The following is a 25,216-nucleotide window of genomic DNA, read 5'->3' as shown; positions in this document are numbered from 1 at the left end:
TAAAGATTATTATATTATTATTTGGATTAGCCGTACTCCTTTTAAAGTAGTCTGTGTACCCGGTACTTCATAGCAGTAAACCAGACATCATAGCAGTAAACCAGACATTCTCCCTTTGTCTGTGTGGGTTTCCTCCAGGTGCTCCGGTTTCCTCCCACAGTCCAAAGACATGCAGGTTAGGTGGATTGGCCATGCTAAATTGCCCTTGGTGTCCAAAAAGGTTAGGAAGGGTTATTGGTTACATGGATAAGGTGGAAGTGAGGGCTTAAGTGGGCAGTGCAGACTTGATGGGCCGAATGGCCTCCTTCTGCACTGTATGTTCTATGTTATTAAATAAAAACAATTGGAAGGGCCGGCACCCGAAAGGCTGCTGAAAGAGTGAAGTTTGATGATTCACCTAAAGACAGCCTGATCGGCAAGATGTATGAGTGGATTCAACATGAAGTTCCAGATAATAGGACTGGGCTAGCTGATTCTCCTGCCTCTGATGGTGGACACCGGGATGAGGGGAGAATGAGGCAGAAGACTGAGTTGAGGAATCAAAGAGAATATCTTGGGGCACAAGGTTCCGGAATTTGAGTTAGAGTGAGGCCATTTAAGTTTATCTCGATGGAGATGAGAATTTTGAATTCCATGCTTTGAGCAGTGGAGTCAAATGGATTTGGATAAAAAAACAAGTGGAATTCATTGCAAGGGTGGCAGGGTTAAATGTTGGTGTTGAGTGGCTGGGACAAGCGTAAATCCGGAGAAACTATTCATGCTCCTGGAAGGATTGAGAAGGAGAGGGTACATTTTTAAAGTAATTGGCAAAGTGGTATGTGGAAAAACCTTTTCATGCAGCGAGTGGTTAAGGTCTGGAAGACATTTCTGAGCGTCTGGTGGAGGCAGGCTCAATTCAATAGAGAATTAGAAATTTATCTGAAAAGGAAGAAAGTGTCGGGTTACGAGGAAGCTGGGAGTATGGCACTCGGTGAATTGCCCATTCTTTTTTTAAAATTTAGAGTATCCAATTCTTTTTTTCCAATTAAGGGGCAATTTAGCGTGGCCAATCCACCGACCCTGCACATCTTTGGGCTGTAGTGGTGAGACTCACGCAGACGGGGAGAATGTGCAAACTCCACACAGACAGTGACCTGGGGCTGGGATTGAACCCAGGTCCTCGGTGCTGTGAGGCAGTGGTGCTAACCACTGTGCCGCCCCTGTCAGTTTTGGATATTTAACTGTTTACATGCCATGACTATAAAATACACAAGACAGGTTTTCTTCAGTTTTTAAAAAGGAAAAGAGGGATATATTGATTGGACTTAACCAAGAAAGAAACATAATAATAACCCGCCAACTTTCATGCACACAATAATTCCAAGTGAGGGCATAGATTAAGTGATAAAGGTGAAAGCGATATGGTTGACTTGTGTGGATCCAAGCTGTGTTTCGGTATCAGGGTAGTTCAAAGATGTAGATGGACGATTTGTTTTGTTCTTCTGTAGCAGCTGCTCGTTTAAAATGTCTGTCTGCAGCATGTGGATAGTGAAATAGACAGGGTTCAAGCTTGCAGTATGGGTGGAGAGAGAACGAGGCCCACATTTCTTGTTTCTATTTTTGCCTCTGATCTGGTGAAAATAATTCCTCAAACACAACATCTGCTGATTTGTCACATGATTCTCACTCTCATTGACCAGTGGTCCAAACGTAATAATAGTTTGTGTATTCCAAGTGGGTGGCTTTGACTTGGTTAGATTATCGCTGGGGTGGATTCCTTTCTCAGCCAGACTTCATTGACCTAAGTGATGACATCTAATACATGGTCCCAATCCAGGTGATTCTTAGGATGTTCTATTAATGGATTAGGAAATAATTGACTCTGGGGTTTTCTAGACTGGCTGGCGTCAGTTAATGCCGTTGAAATGTATATACGGTTATGCAAATTTTCAGCCGTCTTGGAAGCTGTGGTTTCATCTCATTTTAATGTGGCTGTAGGATTTTTAAAATTCAATCAGTGATTTCCCTCCAGTAAATTCATAAAATAATTTTTTATAAAGCATGGCTGTGAAACATCACAAGAAGTGTTTTGGATCATCTCTTTAATTGGAATCAAAATTAAAAAGATAGCTCCTTGGTTGTTGTGACATTTTAATACTTTTAAGAACCTATTTCTCAATGTTTTGCCTTTCATTGGTAATCGTTACCTTTTCATTTTGATTTTTTTTACACCTCAGTTCTGGAACAAATGCCCACGTATGAAAATTATGTATTTACAGGTATTAGTTCCCCCAGGTTATGGACAAGATGTGAGGGCCTGGCCTTTGGGTGTCCCATTGCCGCCACCATTAACTACAGTAAAAGTAAGGCTTCAACATCAGTACAAACTGTTTTCATAATTAACTCTCTTCTGTGTTTTAAAAAAAATAAATTGTGGTCCAGGTATAAAATGTCATCCTTTATGGGTACAGGTGCATCTCCTACTGATCCCTTGTGTTATGTCCTTTTCAATGGACAGGTGTTGGTCAGCCCGAGGCAGTAACCAGTGTCAATCAGCAGACAAAAGTGTAATCTTGCACTTCTGCATCCTTGTGGATACCTTTCACACAAACAGATAAAAAAGACTATGTCCATCAGGCTGCTTGTAAACAGTTAATGCTATTAAGCAATGCCTACAGTATACCCTCTGATTTGTAGTCATGCAATCTCCTTGACAAAGGTGAAATAAAATTTGAAAACGTCTGAGGTGAATTCAAGGCTTATTTTGGGGTGGGAGGTTGAGGAGTGCAGGAATCTGCAAACTCCCTTCCAGCCCTCAAAGGCTATCAAAACAACTTCAGAGTAACAAGAGCAGGCATAGCATCCCACCTACCTTCTGTGAGAAGTGATATAAATCCCAGTGTGGAAGTCGTCTGTGTTTTTGAACAATCGCAGCAATTCCTCGCTGACCAAAATGCTCAGGCTGGTGGTGTGAGGCAGTCTAAGTTCTGATAACTCTGTTAAAGGGAAACCCCCTCACAGCAAGCAAATGGATTCTTATATTTGTAAAGCTTATATGATGACCCTTAATTTTCCTCGCTCATTTAGGTCATATAGTCTGTCCACAGTCTGATCCATTCATAATTTTAAATGTTAAAATTAAATCTCCCAGAAGCTTTGTGTTTCTCGTGAAAAGAGGCAGTTCCCTAAGACTATCTTAATATGAGTTGTAAAAGTAGGGATAATTGATATCTCTCCTTAGAACCATTCCAAGGCTTGAGTACCCACCACGTGACGAGACCAAAATTGAAAATGTCATCATTCCAGATGACACCTACCTGGGCCATATACAAGGATACATATGTTGAATTATCCTCCCTATACACCTGCGCACTCTGTTTAGCATTGCAGAAAGTTTACTGCACCAGTCTTGCAGTCTTAAGATTCTGCAGGTGCAGTGTTTAGTTCCTTTTCCTCAGCAGACTTCAATTCTGCACCAAATGTTAGGCCTATCCAAATGAATGGCACAGCATATATCTATTTAAGATGATGTCTGCCAGAAAGGACCCCATTTCCCCCCCATTGTAATTTTTTTTGAGGTGAGGACGGAATCTACAAAGGATGTGGGATTGGAGTGGAGCTGTTTGGGTGGCCAGCTATCGAGGAAACGGTCAAGAGTTGTCCTGTTCCACAGTCAGGATTGTGGGAGTAGGGAGGCCATGTAAGATGACAATGTCAGAGGGCTGGACATGAAAATGAACAGGAAATTTTAGGTAGAGACAGTTTTAGAAAAGGTGGGGAGGAAAGAAGGTGAGAGACTTGAACGCTGGTGCACCAGTTCTGAATGCAGACTTGAAAGGATAAGTGAGGAATGAAACCAAATGAAGTATACAAAGGAAGGGAAGGCACCAGAGGAGATGATCAGGACACCAGAATTCCCTGGTCTTCAATTTCTGTTGCAGGGATTTTAAGAGATTCTGTGGGCAGACACCAAGTGCCTCTATTTAATGTCTTCTCTAAAGATTTGACATTTTTACATTTGGCAATGCAGCACTCCCTTGGTACTGTGCTTAAGTTAGGACATGATTATGAAACAGGCTTTTACAGTACTGAAACATCAGGCATAACATTGTTTCTCAATGATTTTCACAGTTGGCTGTTAAGACTCCCAATTTGTGGTTGATTTGCCTGCTGGGTAATTAATCTTCTAATAATGTACATGCTCATCTCACACTTATTTTTAAGACCCCAGAACATTCAAAATATCCTACTCAAGCTGAAACGGTCCGGACCAGAGCAGCAAGCCCTCGCAGGTTGGCAAGTTGTGGTCCTGCTGTGGATCCCAGGTTCCATCTTCCTCCAAGAATCCATCGCTCATCCGACCCGGGACTTCCAAATGGTACTTTGTTTTTGTCTTTTGGAATGATTTAACATAGTCTTCTGCAGTTCAACTTGCACTCGCATGTTGTTGCATTGGCCTGTAAGATCACTAGCTGGCCTGGTAATTTTCTTTTAGTTCTTCTGGCTGAATCATAACATTTAAAATAAATATACAACTAGATATATTATTTCCAAATTTGCTCCTGTGCTTAAGTTCATTCTCTCAGCTTGTACGTGTTCACCAAAGTTGCATCGCAAGTTTTAGCTATTTATAAAAATAAAAAGAATGAATGTTTTTTGGATTACTAGTTCTCCGGCTGATTTTTGCAAATAACATATTTCACAATATAGTTTGCTATTTATCATATTAGTCTTCACTCCGCAGTTTATAAAATGTAGCATTCATAAGACCATAAGACATAGGAGCGGAAGTAAGGCCATTTGGCCCATCGAGTCCACTCCACCATTCAATCATGGCTGATTTCAACTCCATTTACCCGCTCTCTCTCCATAGCCCTTAATTCCTCGAGAAATCAAGAATTTATCAACTTCTGTCTTAAAGACACTCAACGTCCCGGCCTCCACCGCCCTCTGTGGCAATGAATTCCACAGACCCACCACTCTCTGGCTGAAGAAATTTCTCCTCATCTCTATTCTAAAGTGACTCCCTTTTATTCTAAGGCTGTGCCCCCGGGTCCTAGTCTCCCCTGCTAATGGAAACAACTTCCCTACGTCCACCCTATCTAAGCCATTCATTATCTTGTAAGTTTCTATTAAATCTCCACTCAACTTCCTAAACTCCAATGAATATAATCCCAGGATCCTCAGACGTTCATCGTATGTTAGGCCTACCATTCCTGGGATCATCTGTGTGAATCTCCGCTGGACCCGCTCCAATGCCAGTATGTCCTTCCTGATGTATGGGGCCCAAAATTGCTCACAGTATTCTAACTGGGGCCTAACTAATGCTTTATAAAGCTTCAGAAGTACATCCCTGCTTTTATATTCCAAGCCTCTTGAGATAAATGACAACATTGCATTTGCTTTCTTAATTATGGACTCAACCTGCAAGTTTACCTTTAGAGAATCCTGGACTAGGACTCCCAAGTCCCTTTGCACTTCAGCATTATGAATTTTGTCATCGTTTAGAAAATAGTCCGTGCCTCTATTCTTTTTTCCAAAGTGCAAGACCTTGCACTTGCCCACATTGAATTTCATCAGCCATTTCTTGGACCACTCTCCTAAACTGTCTAAATCTTTCTGCAGCCTCCCCACCTCCTCCATACTACCTGCCCCTCCACCTATCTTTGTATCATCGGCAAACTTGGCCAGAATGCCCCCAGTCCTGTCATCTAGATCGTTAATATATAAAGAGAACATCTATGGCCCCAACACTGAACCCTACGGGACACCACTCGTCATCGGTTGCCATTCCGAAAAAGAACCTTTTATCCCAACTCTCTGCCTTCTGCCTGACAGCCAATCGTCAATCCACGTTAGTACCTTGCCTCTAATACCATGGGCCCTTATTTTACTCAGTAGTCTCCTGTTAGGCACCTTATCAAAGGCCTTTTGGAAGTCACGATAGATAACATCCATTGGCTCTCCTTGGTCTAACCTATTTGTTATCTCTTCAAAGAACTCTTAACAGGTTTGTCAGGCACGTCCTCCCCTTACTAAATCCATGCTGACTTGTCCTAATCCGACCCTGCACTTCCAAGAATTTAGAAATCTCATCCTTAATAATGGATTCTAGAATCTTGCCAACAACCGAGGTTAGGCTAATTGGCCTATAATTTTCCATCTTTTTCCTTGTTCCCTTCTTGAACAGGGGGGTTACAACAGCGATTTTCCAATCCTCTGGGACTTTCCCTGACTCCAGAGATTTTTGAAAGATCATAACTAACGCCTCTACTATTTCTTCAGCTGTCTCCTTGAGAACTCTAGGATGTAGCCCACCTGGGCCTGGAGATTTATCAATTTTTAGACCTCTTAGTTTCTCTAGCACTTTCTCCTTTGTGATGGCTACCATATTCAACTCTGCCCCCTGACTCTCCTGAATTGTTGGGATATTACTCATGCAAGCAGAATGGCCTGATTTATGCAGATCTTAACAAGAATTCCACAAAGCTCTGAGCATACCGCCTAACAAATCTATAGAATGTAGATTTTATGCAATAGTCCTGTCTGCATTTGAGCGGGGAGGCAGTGGCATAGTGGTATTGTCACAGGACTAGTAACCCAGATCCCAGGGTAATGTTGTGTGGACCTGGGTTCGAATCCCACTAAGGCAGATGGTGGAATTTGAATTCAATAAAAACTCGAATTAAAAGTCTAATGATGACCATGAAACCATTGTCAATTGTTGTAAAAACCCATCTGGTTCACTAATGCCCTTTAGGGAAGGAAATCCGGCCTACATGTGACTCCACACCCACAACAACGTGGTTGACTCTTAAATGCTCTCAGGGATGGGCAATAAACGCTGGGCAAGCCAGAGATGCCCAAATCCCATAAACCAATAATAAAGAAAAAAAATTGAGTTCTCAATTGGTTTCTGTGCTGTTGCATGTGGAGTTTGATTGAATGTTGTCGATAAGTCAATTTGTAACTCAGCACCCTTTTTCAAATATTCGTGTTGTGTTTTTTTAACAGACTGACAGATCACTTGTATGTAGTTTAACATTAAATAGTGTTTTGGCCCCACAGTCTACCCAGCAAAAAGACTCGGGGGGCGATTCTCCGAGCCCCGTGCTGGGCCGGAGAATCGCCGCAATTGCGCCCCGACGCCGGTGCGCGATTCTCTGAGGTGCGGAGAATTGGCGCCATTTGCGCCGGCGCGTTTGGCGCGGCGCGGGCCGCTGGAATCGGCGGGGCCACCGATTCTCCGCCCAGATGGGCCGCGCAGATACGATCGAGTCCTGCCGGTGCCGTTCACCCCGGTCGCTGCCTGCGGGAACGGTCGGGGGGCGGTCTGGGGGGAGGGGGGCTCCGGGCCTCTGATGGGGTCTGGCCCGCGATCGGGGCCCACCGATCAAGCCGGCCTCTCTTCTCTCTCCCCCCCGCCCCCTCCGGGCCTACTTTCTGGCACACCGGCCCTTGAACACCGACTCCATGTTGAGCCGGGGCCGGCGCGCTAAAGAAGTCCCCCGCGCATGCGCAGGTTGGCGCGGTGCCCATTTGGCGCCACAAAAGGAGGCTGGAGCGGCATGAACCGCTCCAGCGCCTTTGGGGGCCAGAATCGGTCGTACCAGGGCCCGGTTCGCGCCGTCGTGAAATACGGCTGTTCATGACGGCGCAAAAACTTGGGCTCCATATCAGAGAATCGCCCCCTAGACTTCTGATAAATGATTTTCATACTTAACTGAATGACTTGTCATTCGGTAATCATGATTAATACGGTGGCAGTATTCATAGGCCATTCTTAGTACATGGTAAGGAGCCTCAAAGGTTTTGAGCCCCCTTAAAATAAATTTATGTTAAAATAAAACTTGAGTATAAAAGTTTCAAATTCTGGTCTTTTCAAAGAAAAATCCTGATAGTTCCATTTTCCTCACCAGTGACTAAGTCCTAGTGATTAATCCTATTCATGGAGCAGAAATGTCACTCTTCAGCTAACACGTTAGCCGTTGCTCTGAATCTACAATTTTGAACCTTGTAGAGTTTGGAATGAAATAATTGCTTGCATAATCAATTTTATGTGATTTTTCAAATGACTTTCTTTAAATGCCTAAGCACCTCACATGGTCTTGATTCTGCCAACTGTGCATTTGTCTCCCAAATCGTGTCAGTCATGCTCTGTTATGATGCATCAAACCACATTTTTAAAAAAAAAAAGTCGACTCCTTGTATCACAAACATGTGAAAACTTTAAAACACAGTTGCTGCAAATGTTCCGGTAAAATCTAGCTGCTTTCTTTGATTTCCATGCTTTTGGTATATTTCCGTAGCTAAGAATCTATTGAATAGTGAAAACCTTATTGATGGTTACTCACTGAACACAAACAGACTTCCAGCAGGACCCACGTTTTTCTGAAATTCTGACATTAATATGTGAATCTCGTAGATGCTTGTGATCATGTTGTGCTGTAATCTAAATATATTACCTAGTTCACTGGTCAGCACATGAAAAAATGAGTGTTATATTGCAGAGCTTGCTTGACTGTTCTAATCTGGATTGCTTGATTGAATTAATGACTGACTTTTTGCTGCTTCTGCATGCTTTGATTTAAACAGCTGAAGGAGAATACAAGGAAAAACCAGTCAAGAAACTCATCGAACAAGGTGTGAATTGCAGTTTCTGATTTAAAATTCAACACTCGGAAAAGTTCAGAAGTTACAATTGATTATTTTTGTAATTTGTGTAAACTGATTTGGGCCTCCGATCATTCTAACAATTCAAACAGAAACAAAATACTGCGGATGCTAGAAATCTGAAATATAAACAGAAAATGCTGCAAATACTCAGCAGGCCAAATATCATCTGTATAGAGAGAAAAACAGAGTTAACGTTTCAAGTCTAATGAATGGTCACGGACCTGAAACATCAATATCAACAGTTACCCTCTTTAAAAAGTACATTGGGTTCCTGTTCTGATGGGTTTTTTTAAAGTTCTGTTTGGCTTTGTAAGTATATTGGAGAATACTGAACCTAATATCAGGTTCTCCAAAATTCAGTATGTCACCAGATTGCATAGCATTGAAACATTATAGAAATATAATTAATAGGGTGGCACGTGACTCAGTGGTTAGCGCTGGGACTAGGCGCTGAGGACCCGGGTTCGAATCCCGGCCCTGGGTCCTTGACCGTGTGCAGTTTGCACATTCTCCCCGTGTCTGCGTGGGTTTCACCCACACAAACCAAAGATGTGCAGGTTAGGTGGATTGGCCATGCTTAAATTGCCCCTTAATTGGAAAAAAATAAATTGGGTTCTCTAAATTTATTTAAAAAAAGAAATATGATTGATATAATTTGAATTATGCTGCTTTCGTGATAAATATTGCTGTTTAATTTAGGCATCCAGTTTACTATTCTGATTTAGTTTACATTTATACCCAGAGGTTTTGTGATTGATTTGTTCTCCCCACCCAGCACATGACAATGTTTGCTTAATAAATAAAACACACTACTTTTCGGAGAAAAGGCAAAATTCTGGGATACTCAGCAGGTCAGACAACATCTGTGGAGAAGGAAATCGGGTTGATGTCTGTGACCTTTCATCAGCACTGGGAAAAGTTAGAAATGTAATGGGTTTTAAGAAAGTGAAAAGGGGCAATGTCACAAGAAAAACAAAACGGGTCAGGTTTATGGTAGGGCGAAAGGTGGGAAAGATTAAATGAAAAATAAGTTGGTGGCGCAGGGGCCAAAGTGAGTGATCACGGACAAGGAAAGAAACAAAATACCTGTCGAGAAGAGGCGTGAATGGCAGAATCGTGAACAGCTGCTGTCCAAAAGCAGGAAAATATAGTTCAACCAAAACCTGCAGGATACAAACTGGGGGCAGTGATTTTCAATCCCCTCTTGAAGATTCAGGCCAAAGTACACCATACTACACAATATAGTGAGTTATTAACAGATTGTGGGAACATGCAATCCACCACACATGCTCAGAATGCTATGCTGCCATCTGTATGACAGAATAACACTTTCTGTGTCATATGGTCTGATAGCAGTGGCAATGGGCAACCCATTGGCTATGAATCTGACGGCATCAGTTTATATAATCAATTTGAATTGACATCTTATTTTTAAAACTCCAAAATGAAAGTCGTGTCTCTCATCACATTCAGTGGGCGGAATCTTACAGCCCCGTCGCGGCAGGGGTGGGGCCGTAAAATGCAGCGAGCCGTTCAAAGGTCCATTGACTTCGGTGGGACTGGAAAATCCTGCCAGCGGGAGGGACTGTATAATTCAGCCCAATGAATGGATTATACTTGAAACTGGTAAGTTAGTCAATTTTCAGTTGATATGTTCAAAGTAGTATTCAACAATAGTGACGCGTTCGATGACCAGCTAATGTTTGCTTAACGGCAAAAAGCCATTCATCAGAAGTAATGCCTAACACTTTATTTGTCTTTAATGTGCCTAAGATACCACTAATCAGGATGGCTACATACACCCTCCTCCAGTCTCGAGGCTTCTGTCACCGCAGAATTTTGCAGCACAAGTTGTCCCTTACCAGTGCTCCCCTTTGTTACATTCTTTTGTTGGACAACACATTCTGTCAGTCAGACAGTTTACTAAGGACCAGGTAATAACTATTTTCATTGCTTTTAATCTGCTTTCTGTTCTCCTGCTGAGCTGTGCAGTGAAATGGATCATTGAGTGACAGTTTATAATTGACAAGGACCGTTAATGAAGGACTGATATTGCTGTCTATAATGCCTTGAGAATTGTGTTGCCTCCCAGCATTTAACCAAAATCCATTGGCTCTGGTTTTCATGTTTTTTTAAGGTAAATTTAAGAGGACCCAATTCATTTTCTCCAATTAAGGTGCAATTTAACATGGCCAATCCACCTACCCTGCACATCTTTGGATTGTGTGGGCGAAACCCACGCACACGGGATGAATGCGCAAACTCCACACAGACAGTGACCCAGAGCCAGAACCTGGGACCTCGGCGTCGTGAGGCAGCCGTGCTAACCACTGCCACCGTGCTGCCCGGCTCTGGTTTTCATGCGAAGCAGACAGCCACAAGCAATCGGTTGTGCTTGTGGGAGAAAATAAGTTCTGCACCATACTAAATTTCTAGATAATTTGATCTAGAAGTCACCAAGTGATTACTGAATTGTCTTATTTATTTTAACAGTTTGCAAAGAACAGGCAGCTACTAATACGTGATGATTTTGCCATACATAACTATGTAATCATGCAAAACCATTGTAAGAACTGCTTCACATAGCTCAGGTTTCGTTTTTCCTCCTCCTTTATTTCAGAAAGGTAAATATTTATGATTAATTTCCAGTTAAATTGCGAAACCTCGCAAAAAATGAACGATCTAGGTATAAACATTGTTTTCATTTAAAATTTTCCAAAACTCATACTTTACAAAAGAGAAAAGTAGTATCCAAGTTTTCACCCTGAGACTGCACTGGTGTACATTCCCAACACAGTATTTACAGAAAGTTGACTAGTTGTCTAATTGTGCTGTATTCATACCTTAATTTAACAAATGAATGTCTCCTTTTCAGCGACAAATGCTTATTAGTGATCTTTTTTTAAAAAAAATCTTTTTATTGAGGCATTGTCAAATATATACATAACAAAGAAGGAAAACACAAAAAACAACCGTGGCAACAGCAAACGGGCAACACCATCCTTATACCCTCCCCAAACAATCTTAACTGAATGCTCCTTAAAGAAGTCGATGAACAACTTGCACGTCGAGATAAATCCCTAATGGCAGGAACTCACACTTCCACTCTAAATTTTGGTCATAGTTGAGTGGTTTACCAAATTTACCAATATTACTTAATGTTGCAGTGAAATAGAGTCGCATTTTTAAATAATGCTACGGATTGTTTCAATATGAATTGTTGGAAAGATGTATTGAGTTGAGTTTTCATGGCTCCTTTAAGATTCTAATCCGATATCCTAATGAGATGCTCAGCCACCTAATTTGCTGTTCTACTGCCAGCATTAGCTCTGACTACAATGGCTTAATCAAAATAAATTATATGGTAGCATTGCTGCTTGCAGCAGTGAAGAAGCACATCACGTTTTTCCTCTGTTTCAGACTGTACAACGAGAGCAGGGACATGACTGACTATCATGGCTAACATTTTGTGTCCTGTCTAGTGCTTATCTGAACTATGTCACTTTAAGTTTTAAAATGGCCCTCTAATTCAAACAGCGACAGTTTATTAAATAATCTCCGGAACAGTTAGTTTTTAAAAATAAATTTAGTGTACCCAATTCATTTTTTCCAATTAAGGGGCAATTTAGCGTGGCCAATCCACCTAGCCTGCACATCTTTGTGTTGGGGTGAAACCCACGCAAATACTGGGAGAATGTGCAAACTCCACACGGACAGTGACCCAGAGTGGGATCGAACCTGGGACCTCGGTGCCGTGAGGCTGCAGGGCTAACCCGCTGCGCCACCGGAACAGTTGGTTGAGCTTGATTCCTCCATTTAAATAACTAACAGCAAATAATCTACCACATAACCGAACAATGCATTCTGTCTGAGCTAGATAAAAGATCACTGCAAAATTTAAACAATTTTTATCACAAATTCACACTGTGCAATGAGTGACCATGGTTGTTTGGAGATTTGTCTTTTATGGAAGTGTAAACAAAGGGCATGCTAAGAAGATTTAGTGTGCACTTCTGAGGCGGTTTCCACTTTGTTTAAGTGGAGCTGGGGGTGTCTGGGCAGGGCTACTGGTGGGATGGGATGGTGTCTGCTGCCAAATGGGCTTTCAACTTGCAGGGAATTATTCTATTATTTCATTTCTGTCCTGATGCTTACTTTGCTCCGCCAATGAAATTACCAAATGTAACCCAGGTATTCATGAACGGTTTAGAAAAAAACACAATTGCTCATCCTTACCCCTAGGCTCGGCGCCTCCGAATCCCGCCAGCACAACAAAACCCTAGGGTCCCAGGTTCGATTCCCGGCTTGGATCACTGTGCGGAGTCTGCATTTTCTCCCCATGTCTGCCTGGGGTTCCTCCGGTTTCTTCCCACAGTCCAAAGATGTGCAGGTTAGGTGGATTGGCCATGCTAAATTGCCCTTAGTGTCGAAAAAGGTTAGGTGAGGTTGCTGGGTTACAGGATGGGGTGGCGGTGTGGGCTTTCCAAGGGCCGGTGCAGACACGATGAAAAGAATTGAGTTGAGAACTTCGAAATGGGGCAATAACATTGTAGTAATGTTACTTAATGAGTAATCTAGAGATCACGTCTAACCCTCTGTAGGCATCAGTCCAAATCCCACCATGACAGCAAGGAGAATTTAAACTGAATTAATCAATCTGGAATCAAATACAAGTCTCATTAATAATCATGAAATTACTGGATTGTTACAATAACTCATCTGGTTCACTAATATTCTTCGGGGGAAGAACTGTGCCAACCTTCTGGTCTACACCACTCCAGATCCACGGCAATGTGGTTGACTCTTAACTGCCCTCTATAATGGTCCAGCATTATCTCTGGATGGAGCGGTTCAAAATGGCAGCTCACCACCAGCTTCTCAGAGGCAACAAGAAATGGGCAATAAATGCTCACATCCCAAAATACATTTAAAATTAAACTATGGGACTTTATCTTTGAGGATTTTGGGGGTACGAGAAGAAAGTTCTTTAAAAGTATTGAGATATGATTTCATTTGTACAATACTTTATTTAAAATGTATCCAGAGGATTTTAGAGTGAAGACTTTTGAAGTATATCTAACATTTGGACTTTGTTAGTGCCTCGTCTTGGACTAACTACAATCAAAATGTCAGCACGTTGCAGTTAGCTGGATATTTCCATACTATCAAGAGAAGCTAAAAGTGTTAGTCCTGCAGCAGTTATAATCATATGACTTATTAATTTGTAAACAATAATAGAGTTCTACAGATAACTGGTTCCCCTGATCCATATTGAAAGATGTGTTCTGAAGAGAATTTAGGTAAAATGCAATTAATATTGATTGCTAATATGTACCTTCAGCCTGTGTGAGGTAAGACTTTACTTGTGTACGTAGAATTTCTGACAGTTTTTCTTGTTCTTTGTTGTTCCTTGTCTGTAGTTATCCCATTTGTTCAACATTGCACATAATCTACGTCTAACAGTGCAGAAAGATCGGAGTTTGGACATTCTAAAGGTTTGTTCTTCAATAATGATTCTAATAATGATTTTAAATAAATATGACATTTATTCCGGAGGAGTGGCATTCTCAAATTGTGCTTTAGATAGCTAGTGATTTAAAAAAATATATATAATTGTAATTATGCTTAGTGGTTTCTCTAAAGTGACTTTACATTTCTTCAAGATGTGCCTATCCCAGATTGAATCTTCTCTGATGTACAATAGGGATCATCCTTGACTCACACACTTCACCACTTGCATGCTACCTATTAATGATTTATTTCAGAAGACTGAGTACAGCTTCCGCATGTATGCTGATAACATGCAACTCTATCTGTCTGCCTCTCTGATGATCCTAAGGCTTTTTGGAGGGTAGTTACTGTATTCAAATCATTGAAAAATTATTTTCTTTTTACATGATTACCGCATAACACTGAACTAAATCCCTTTCCTCACCCCACTTATATTGGACAGAGTCAGCATGGATTTATGAAAGGGAAATCAAGCTTGACAAATCTACTTGAATTCTTTGGGGATGTAACTAGTAGAGTTGATGAGAGTGAGCCAGTGGATGTGGTTTATTTGGACTTTCAGAATGCTTTCAACAAAGCCCCACATAAGAGATTAGCGTGTAAAATTCAAGTACATGGGATCAGGGATCGTTATTTGAGATAGAAAACTAGTTGGCAGACAGGAAACAAAGAGTAGAAATTAATGTGCCTTTCCAAATTGGCAGGCAGTGACTAGTGGGACTGCAGGGATCTGTACAAGAACCCCAGCTATTCACAATATAAATGAGTTAGATGAGGGTATGAAATGTAATATCTCCAAATTCGCAGATGACACCAAGTTGGGTGGGAGGGTGAGCTGTGAGGAGGATGCATAGATCCTTCAGTGTAATTTGGACAAGTTGAGTGAGTGAGAAAGTGAATGGCAGATGCAGTATAATTTGGATAAATGTGAGGTTATCCACTTGGGTAGCAAGAAATGGGAAGGCAGATTATTATCTGAATAGTCCTAAATTAGGAGAGGGGAAAATGTTACGGGACCTGGGTGTCCTACACAAGGTAAGCATGCAGGTGCAGCAGGCAGTAGAGAAGGCAAATGGTATGTTGGCCTTCATAGCGAAAGAATTAGAGTACAGGAGCAGGGATGTCTTGCTGCAATTATACAGGATGTGGAGATGCCAGCAAAGGACCTCACCTGAGGAAGGAGCTGGCATTCATAGCGACAGGATTAGAGTACAGGAGCAGGGATGTCTTGCTGCAATTATACAGGGCCTTGATGAGGCCGCACCTGGAATATTGGAGTTTTGGTCTCTGAGGAAGGATGTTCTTGCCACAGAGGGAGTGCAGAGAAGGTTTATCAGACTGATTCTTGGGATGGCAGGACTAATGTATGAGGAGAGATGGAATCGGTAAGGATTGTATTCGCTGGAGTTCAGAAGAGAGGGGGTAGGAATCTCGTAGAAATCTATAAAATGCTAACAAAACTACACCACGGTCGGTGCTTGAAGGATGTTCCTGATGGTGGGGAAGTCCAGAACCAGGGGCCACAGTATTGAGGATAGGGCGTAGACCATTTAGGGCTGAGATGAGGAGAAATATTTTCACCCAGAGAATGATTGGCCTGTAGAATTTACAACCACAAAGCAGTTGAGGCTAAAACATGTATGTTTTCAAGAAAAAGTTAGACATAGCTGTTGGGGTGAAAGGGATCAAAGGATATGGGGGGGAAAGCGGGAGCTAGTTATGGAGTTGGATGATCAGCCGGACCATAATGCATGGTGGAGAAGGCTGAATGGCCTCCCCTTGCTCCTATTTTCTATGTTTCAGCCTTTGACAAGTTAAAATTCATTCAAAACAGCACAGACTGTGCTCCCAGCCTCTCCAAGCTCCACTGCCTCCCCATCCTCCAGTCTGGTTCCTTATCTGCATATCCACTTTGCTCACTCCTTGTCCTCTATTCCATCATTGGCCACATGTTTAGTCGCTGTTGCCTGTGACCTTTCCTCTGCTGGGTCAGATCCTGCTTCCCATCTCTCTCTCTGCCAATGCTTCTCCCATTCTTTTGTTTCTTATTCCCACTGTAACTCCTGCCACTGAGGACAATGTGTCAGGAACCATTGTCTGAAGGGTCACGATAACAAGTGAACAGATTGAGAAGGGGGTTCCGACACAGCCCGGCTACCTCAGTTGATCCATTATGGGACTGTTAATCTTGGGGTCCTGGTTACAAGTCCCACATTGGGCAATATTTCTTTTTTCTCTCTCAAAAACTTTATTTGATTTTTTAAAAAAAAAATGTTTTATTAAAGTTTTTCCAATCAGTGTTTTTACATAACAAAAATAGAAATACAGATGGTAATAAAAAATAAAAAGCATAGCCCAAAGCTTACACTAAAACTAATTACAAAACAGATTTAAAAAAAAAAAAACAGAACAAAGTGGGTTTTGTCTCCATGCCCAACTCACATCATATCAACAGTTCCCCCCGCCCCCAAGATGCTGCTGCTGCTGACACTTACTGCTCCCCTAGAAAGCCAAGGAAAAGTTGCCACCGCCGGGAGAACCCCATCAAGGGTCCTCTCAAGGTGAACTTTATTCGCTCCAGCCGAGGAACCCCACCATATCGCTAACCCAGGTCTCCACGCTCGGGGTTTCGAGTCCCTCCACATTAACAAAATCCGTCTCTAGGCTACCAGGGAGGCAAAGGCCAGTACCTCGGCCTCTTTCACTTCCTGCACTCCCGGATCCTCCGCCACCCCAAATATCGCTACCCTAGACATCACCCTTGCAAATCCCTGCCAGAATCCTTTAAGTGCCGGGCATGCCCAAAACATATGGGCATGATTCGCCAGACTCCCTGCACACCTCAGGCACCTGTCCTCCACCCCAAGAAACCGACCTCCTGCAGTTCCTGATATATGTCCAACATCCTCCCCTACCCAGACACCACCCTATCCTGGATCCTACGTGGGGGCAGTAGCGGAAATGTCCCCACCTGTTTTCTAAGGAAGTCCGAACCTGAAGGTACCTGAACGCATTCCCCGGGGGCAGGCCGAACCTCTCCTCTGGCGCCTGCATGCTGGGGCAAGCCCAGTCTATAAACAGGTCCCCCATCCTCCTAATACCTGCCCTATACCAGCCTTGGTACCCCCCCGATCCATCCTACCCGGAGCAAATCTGTGGTTATTCCGTATTGGGGTCCACACAGAGGCCCCCTCCTCTCCCCTGTGTCTCCTCCACTGCCCCCAGATCCTCAGTGCCGCAGTCACCACCGGACTTGTGGTGTATCGCGCCGGCGAGAATGGCAGCGGAGCCGTTACTAGTGCCCCTAGACTGGTGCCTCTACACGAAGCCGCCTCCAGCCGCCCCCTCCCATCATCCATTTCCTAATCATGGCCACGTTGGCCGCCCAGTAATAACTGCAGAAGTTCGGCAACGCTCCAAGAATACCCGATTGACTCGTGGGGTTTTATTCGCCCACAAATCCCTTAACAATCCTATTCTCCTGCTTAAAGAAGGACTTCGGGATGAAAATGGGGAGGCACTGAAATATGAAGAGGAACCTGGGGAGAACCGTCATCTTCACAGTCTGCACCCAACCCGCCAGGGAAAGCGGGAGCATATCCCACCTTTTAAACTCTCCCTCCATCTGCTCCACTAGCCGGGTTAAGTTGAGCCTGTGCAGGGCATCCCAGTTCCTGGCCACTTGTATCCACAAGTACCGAAAGCTCCTCTCCACTATCCTGAGCGGGAGCTCCCTCAGTCTCTCCTCCTGGCCTCTACCATGGACCACGAACAGCTCACTCTTCCCTACGTTCAACTTATACCCCGAGAACCTCCCAAATGTTCCCCAGGATCCGCATGACCTCCCCCATCCCCTCTAACGGGTCCGAAATAGACAACAGCAGGTCATCCGCGTAGAGGAAGACCCGGTGTTCCTCCCCTCCGCGCACCAGCCCCCTCCAATCCCCCGAAGTCCTGAGCGAAATGGCCAACGGCTCAATTGCCAAGGCAAACAACAACGGGGACAGGGTACACCCCTGTCTCGTCCCCCGGTGCAGCCTGAAATATTCCGACCTTAGCCGTTTTGTGGACACGCTCGCTACAGGGGCCTGATACAGCAGCTTGACCCACCCTATAAATCCCTGCCTGAATCCAAACCTGCCTAGCGCCTCCCACAGATACTCCCACTCCACCCTGTCAAAGGCCTTCTCCACGTCACGGGCCTTCTCACGTTCGTGTTCAGCTGCCTGCCCTTAACAAAACCCATCTGGTCCTCCCCAATCATTCCCGGGACACAGTCCTCTATTCTGGTGGCCAGAGGTTTTGCCAACAGCTTGGTATCTACGTTCAGGAGCGATATCGGCCTGTAGGACCCACACTGAAGCGGATCCTTCTTCTTCAGGATGAGCGAGATCAATGCCTCCGACATTGTCGGAGGGAGGTTCCCTTTCTCCTTTGCCTCATTGAAGGTTCTCAGCAGGAGCGGGCTCAGCAGCTCCAAGAACTTCTTATAAAATTCTACGGGGAAGCCGTCTGGGCCCGGGGTCTTGCCCATCTGCATGCCTGCCAGCACCCTGACTACCTCCTCCAACTCAATCGGGCCCCCCAGTCCCTCCACCCGCTCTGCTTCCACCTTTGGGAACCTCAACTGGTCCATGAACTGCCTCATCCCTTCCCCCTCCCCGGGGGGGTTCCGACTCATATAACTTCACTCCCTGAAGACTTCATTAACCCTCTCTGGGCTCAGTACCATGTTGCCTTCCCTATCCCGCACTCCCCCAATCTCTCTGGCTGCCTCCCTCCTGCGCAGCTGGTGCGCCAGCATCCTACTCGCCTTCTCCCCATACTCCTAAACTTCCCCCTTCGCTTTCCTCAGCTGCGCCTTCGCCTTCCCCGTGGTCAGCAAGTCAAACTCCGCTTGTAATTTCCGGCGCTCGTTCAACAGCCCCCCCTCTGGGCCTTCGCGTACCTCCCTGTCTACCCCAAGTATCTCTCCCACCAGTCTCTCCCTCTCCGCCCTCTCCTCTCTATGGGACCTAATTGAGATTAACTCTCCCCTAACGACCGCCTTCAGAGCCTCCCAAACCACTGCCACCGTCACCTCTCCTGTGTCGCTCGCTCCCACATAATTCTCAATACTCCTCCTTATGCGCCCGCACACCTCTTCGTCTGCCAGCAGCCCCACATCCAGTCGCCAGAGAGGGCGCTGACCCCGTTCCGCCCCCAGTCGCAGGTCCACCCAGTGCGGGGCATAGTCCGAGACCGCAATGGCCGAGTATTCGACCCCCTCCACCCTCCGGATTAACGCCCTATTCAGCACGAAGAAGTCTATTCGCGAATAGACTTTATGGACATGGGAGAAAAAGGAAAACTCCTTCGTCCTTGGCCGCGCAAACCTCCAGGGGTCCACTTCCCCCCATCTGGCCCAAGAGCTCCCACAAGGCCCTGGCCGCCATCAGCCTCTTTCCCGACCTGGACTTGGAACGATCCAAGCTCGGATCCAAGACCGTATTAAAGTCCCCTCCCATTATCAGGTGACTTATCTCCAAGTCCGGGATCCTACCCAACACTCACCTCATGAAGTCCGCATCGTCCCAGTTCGGGGCGTATACATTCACTAACACCACCCGGGCCCCCTGCAACTTGCCACTCACCATTATATACCTGCCCCCCTTGTCCGCCACGATGCTCCCCTCCTCAAATGCCACTTGTTTACTGACCAAAATGGCCACTCCTCTGGTCTTGGAGTCTAACCCTGAGTGAAACACCTGTCCCACCCATCCTTTCCTCAGCCTCGTCTGGTCCGCGAGCTTTAAGTGCGTCTCTTGCAACATGGCCACATCCGCCTTCAACCCCTTCAAATGCGAGAACACGCGTAATCGCTTGACTGGCCCATTCGGGCCCCTCACGTTCCACGTGATCAGCCTGGTTGGGGGGGTTGACCCTCCCCCATCCCGCCGACTAGCCACCCCCCTTTTTCGGCCAGCCAAGTGCCCCTGCCTCCCTCCTCCAGTTCTCTCCTTGGCAGCACCCACCGCCCGACTCTCCATCCATACCCCTCACCTGGCTCCCCTTCGGTCAGCAAAGCAGCACCCCTGCCAAGCACCCGCTTAGCTCTGCCCCCCCCCCCATTGTGCTTCCGTGAGTCAGCTCACCCATGCTGACCCCGGCCGCTCCCGCCTCTATATACCAACCCTTAACTTGTTGCCTCCTTCGGGCCACCCTCCCCTGCAGGGTAGAGGGGCAAGCGCCATCTGGGACCTCCCCATGCGCTGGACAACCCGTCCCGGGCGTTTCCTGCCCCCTAACACCAAACACCTGGAAAACAAACAAAACAAGCCACAAAACCACCAACCAAACTAGGGCAGACAGGCCCATAAACCTATGCTTTACCCGCCGTCCTCCCCTTGGTCCCTCCCCACTCGCACATTTCACCCCCATACAACAGTCCCTTAGTTCAGGTCCAGCTTCTCCTGCCTGATGAACGACCACGCCTCGTCTGGCGTATCAAAAAAGCGACTTTATTTGATTTTTAACCAATGGTGAAACTGCATTATCTAATTATCATTCCCAGACATCTTTTATTCACTACTTGAAAAACTATTTAAAAATAAGTATTGCTTTATTTTACAACTTCCAAGCCTTTCCGAGATGGAAACTCGACATCATAATTAAAGCTCCAAAATAAGCTTTATCATTATCAGTCAAATTCTGAGCAAATATGTTGAAAACATTAAGAAAAACTCCAGTCATTATTTTTGCTATGACCAGGACCCGCCTGTTAAAATGGGTTCTCTGACACTGCATCTGCACATGTGCAGTATGTACTACCCCATGTGTTGTAGCACAAATAAACACAGCCTTTTCTTTCCTCGATGTCCCTGCCTTTTCCTCACTGTAAAGTGCTTTGAGACATTTCCATTGCGGGACCCCCAGCCTGTTGGGGACCCCCAGCCTGTTGGGGACCCCCAGCCTGTTGGGGACCCCCAGCCTGTTGGGGACCCCCAGCCTGTTGGGGACCCCCAGCCTGTTGGGGACCCCCAGCCTGTTGGGGACCCCCAGCTGGTTGAGTTGAGAAATGAGTCTGGAATCTCATTTCTGTTGTCCACCATTTTATCCAGACCTGATGTCTATTTTGTAATGGATTACCAACAATGCTGTAAATCAAAGAGACTCAGGTTTGTCTTCTAGATGGGGAGCAATTGTATGAAGATGTGCAAAAAATATATAAGTAGTAATCGTTCAGTGTGTTTATATCGCTATGGAAATCATTTGTGATATCCTCACATTTAAGTGATTTGAAAGCATCAGAATAAGATGCCAATGCAGAACTCATGTCTATTTTCTCATCACAGGGGAAAGTTATGGCTTCCATGTTTTATGAGGTCAGCACAAGAACGAGTAGTTCATTTGCTGCTGCCATGCAGCGGCTTGGAGGCACGCTGATTCATTTTTCGGAAGCGACTTCATCTGTACAGAAAGGGGAGTCTCTCGCTGACTCGGTACAGACAATGAGTTGCTATGTGGATGTATTGGTTCTTCGCCATCCTCAGCCAGGTGCAGTTGAGGTATGTCTTTCAATTTCCAGGACACACAATATTACTTGATAGTTTAATTTTCTGGGCTTCTTCACCTGCAGCAAATTGCTTCTTAAATATATATCTTTTTCTGATCTGCTTTTGTTTGTAAAAATCAACAGAAAACATGGGCATTAGTTTCTCATTTATTGGGGGATGGTGGTAATGTCACTGTACTAGTAATCCAGAGACTCCGTTTGATGCTTCAGTGACATGGGTTCAAATCCCACCCTGGCAGCTGGTGGAATTTAAATTAAGTTAATAAATCTGGAATTGAAAGCTAGTCCCAGTAATGGTGGCCATGAAACTTATCATTGATTATCGCAAAAACCCAGCTGGTTCACGAATGTCCTTTAGGGAAAGAAGTCTGCCATCCTTAGCTGGCGGCATGGTGACACAGTGGTTAGTATTGCTGCCTCACAGTGCCATGGACCCAGGTTCAATTCCGGCCTTGGGTGACTGTGTGGAGTTTGTACTTTCTCCCCGTGTCTGTGTGAGTCCACAGTTCAAATATGTGCAGGTTTTGTGGATTGGCCATGATAAAGAATTTCCCCATAGTGTCCAGGGATGTACAGGTGATGTGGGGTCACAGGGATAGAGCAGCGGTGTGGGCCGAAGTAGAATGCTCTTTCAGAGGGTTGGTGCAGACACGATGGGCCAAATGCCTCCTGCACTGCAGAGATTCTATGATCCTATTCTGGTGTGGGCTACATGTGACACCAGATGCACAGCAATTAATTGCCCTAGCAAGCCATTCAGTTCACCGGCAATTAGGGATGAGCACTAAATGCTGGCCATGGCAATGATGTCCACATCCTGTCAACATTATTACGATACGTTTTTAAAAAAGGACACTAAAACAATGATGCAAATTTAGTACTGCTTTCAATTTTCTACTGTTTTGTATTTTTGGTTTGTTCCTTCACTGGTCTAGAGATTTCTCATTTTCTGGTCCAAAAATGTGCCTTATTGAGTCTCCTTATCAAAAACCTAGTTTCTGTATTGTGACCACAAAATGTACTTGCCGGATCCTCACAAATGGCTTGTAATGTCAAACAATGGGGTCTAGGTTTCACCCATTTACATATCAAGGTGATAAAATAGGGTTTTTTCATACCCATTCTTTGAATTTGAACTCTGAAATTGAAAAGTGTGCGAGTAGTATTGTGAAAACTGTTTCCTTAATTATTTGGGGAAGGACAGCCATTAATTACGAGAAAAATCTTTTGTATTTTAATAACTTCTCAAAGCATGAAGATAACTCCGGGGTCTTGTAGTTCCATGTGTGTTGGCAGGAAAGAAAAGACCACTTGACATCTTGGCTCCATTGGTTTTAAAATGTCTATTTCAAATTCATGCCCCATAACTCATTATTGCATAAGTATGACATAATGGTTTGATAACTGAAGTAGAAAACTTAAAAGGATCCGATTTTTTTCCAGGCTTCTTGGTATACCATATTCCTCGGCATGCACAGAAAATGATTTTATTTGTGCAACTTATTTTCAGGTATTGAGGAAAGATTTCAAAGTTTGATTTTTAGTTTGTTTTACATATGGGCGGCACGGTAGCACAGTGGTTAGCACTGTTGCTTCACAGCTCCAGGGACCCGGGTTCGATTCCCGGCTTGGGTCACTGTCTGTGCGGAGTCTGCACGTTCTCCTCATGTTTGCGTGGGTTTCCTCTGGGTGCTCCAGTTTCCTCCCGCAAGTCCTGAAAGACGTGCTATTTGATGATTTGGACATTCTGAATTCTCCCTCCATGTACCAGAACAGGTGCCGGAGTGTGGCGACTGAGGAATTTTCACAGTAACTTCATTGCAGTGTTAATGTAAGCCTACTTGTAACACTAATAAAGATTATTATAAATTTAAAGTAAAATTTTGCTTTGTCTGCAAGAGAGTATTGTTTTAAATTTAATCCTACTAGGGCATGGTATGAGACTGCTACCAATTGGTGGTCCTCTTGTACCATGGGCTAATTTCCCACAGAGAAACATTCTGGTAGAAAGTAGAAAATGATGCAATGTAACAAATAAGGTTTTACAAGGTTATGTTCTGGGGCTATGTCTTTAATTTAGGGTGAAACGAATGGGACCCATGTGGTCTGTTCTGAGGTCTGCCTAACAACGGGCCTCAGTAATGTTATTGTGAAAGACTCAAGAGAGGCCTATGTTGTTTTGCTGGAAGGGTGTAAGGTGTTAGACACTTGGAGGCTATGGCAGCTCCAACTGTGTTTTCCTGGAAGTGTTGAGAATGTCAGGCTGAAAATGCATATGCTTTAAAATGTTTTTATTTACTTCCAAGGTACAGAGTGTCTCGAGAGCTTTTAGCCTTTTACAGTAAAGTCTTTAAAATGTGAAATCTTATCCTGTCATCTTTTCAGCTATCAACTGGAAGTTCCAATTGCATTTTAAAGATTAACAGAAATGCTCTCCACAGAGATCATAACAGCAGGATAGACAAAATGAATGGAGTAATTAAGTGCTAGCTTGTGTAAGAGAACTGGCAGAGAACTGGTGAAGATCAGAGTCTAAATATATAGTTGCCAAGAATTTAAATGAAAATGGCTGGCAATCAAGGTGGGTGGATGAGAAATGGATGAAAGGATTCCGTGAAGGAAAATGTTTTGTGTTTTAATTTTTTTTTAAGTGTTCAAGTTTAGCCTTGTACTTTTTGAGATTTCTTAGTTTGTCAGAAACACTATTGTACACACAGATTTATTTAACTCCTATGTCAAGAAACTTTAAACAGAAGTAATTTGGTTATGTGACATCAGACACATAATGGATGGGCTCAGATCCTGAAAGTGTTGCTTAGTGTATTTGTGCTTGTGCATATTTTTGACTTCACATAGGCCGCAACTCCAGTGGTTAAGAATTTCTGTGCACCTGTTTCTTTCAGCTTGCTGCTAAACATTGCCGAAAACCTATTATTAATGCGGGAGATGGTGTCGGTGAACACCCAACTCAAGCTTTGCTTGACATTTTCACTATTCGGGAGGAGCTGGGAACTGTGAATGGAATGACTGTAAGCGAGATTTTTTAAAAAATGTGTAATTGATTTATGCCAGAATTCAGGGTCCGGGCCGGAGTAAGAACTGGATTTACTTCAACCCCCTTCAATCCAGTTAAAATAGTTTGGAATATAGACTATGGGTCACACTGGGTTTGGTTGTACTATTTGCGGCCCAATCTTTTGTCTAATATTGCTAGATTGTCTTGTAATAAACTTATTCCAGACGATTGAGACAACAGGTACATTAATTTACAACTGATATGCAGTCTTTTTGGTTTGCTTTTGATCCAGGTATGAATCCAGTGCATGGTAAACTGCAATTAGACAAAGATGCCATTACTTTGTCAGGTTATAATTTAAAGATTTAATTGACGAAAGCCCTGGAAACCTTAGAACTTAGTGGTGCCGTATTATCCAGCATTATAAACAGTTATTGCTAATTGATTTCAATGTAATATACACCTGCTGCCGTAAGAAT

General features: G+C 44.1%; 1 protein-coding gene across 2 annotated transcripts in view; it reads left to right on the top strand.

The window, feature by feature from the left end:
* Positions 1-25,216, top strand: part of cad (carbamoyl-phosphate synthetase 2, aspartate transcarbamylase, and dihydroorotase) — a 135,839-nt gene that overhangs the window by 98,777 nt on the left and 11,846 nt on the right. Inside the window, exons 34-41 of one of the 2 annotated variants that reach the window (XM_072499022.1) lie at positions 2,259-2,342; positions 4,204-4,357; positions 8,575-8,622; positions 10,129-10,281; positions 10,429-10,589; positions 14,076-14,150; positions 21,501-21,713; positions 24,625-24,750. In XM_072499022.1, coding sequence (XP_072355123.1) covers positions 2,259-2,342; positions 4,204-4,357; positions 8,575-8,622; positions 10,129-10,281; positions 10,429-10,589; positions 14,076-14,150; positions 21,501-21,713; positions 24,625-24,750 — 1,014 coding nt within the window. The remainder of the gene's footprint in view (positions 1-2,258; positions 2,343-4,203; positions 4,358-8,574; positions 8,623-10,128; positions 10,282-10,428; positions 10,590-14,075; positions 14,151-21,500; positions 21,714-24,624; positions 24,751-25,216) is intronic. The other variant, XM_072499023.1, reaches the window with a different exon arrangement.

Source organism: Scyliorhinus torazame, chromosome 4 (assembly GCF_047496885.1).
Source record: "Scyliorhinus torazame isolate Kashiwa2021f chromosome 4, sScyTor2.1, whole genome shotgun sequence".
Taxonomy (NCBI): Eukaryota; Metazoa; Chordata; class Chondrichthyes; order Carcharhiniformes; family Scyliorhinidae; genus Scyliorhinus; species Scyliorhinus torazame.
The sequence above is the reverse complement of the archived record's forward strand: the minus strand, read 5'-3'. Positions and strand labels throughout refer to the sequence as shown.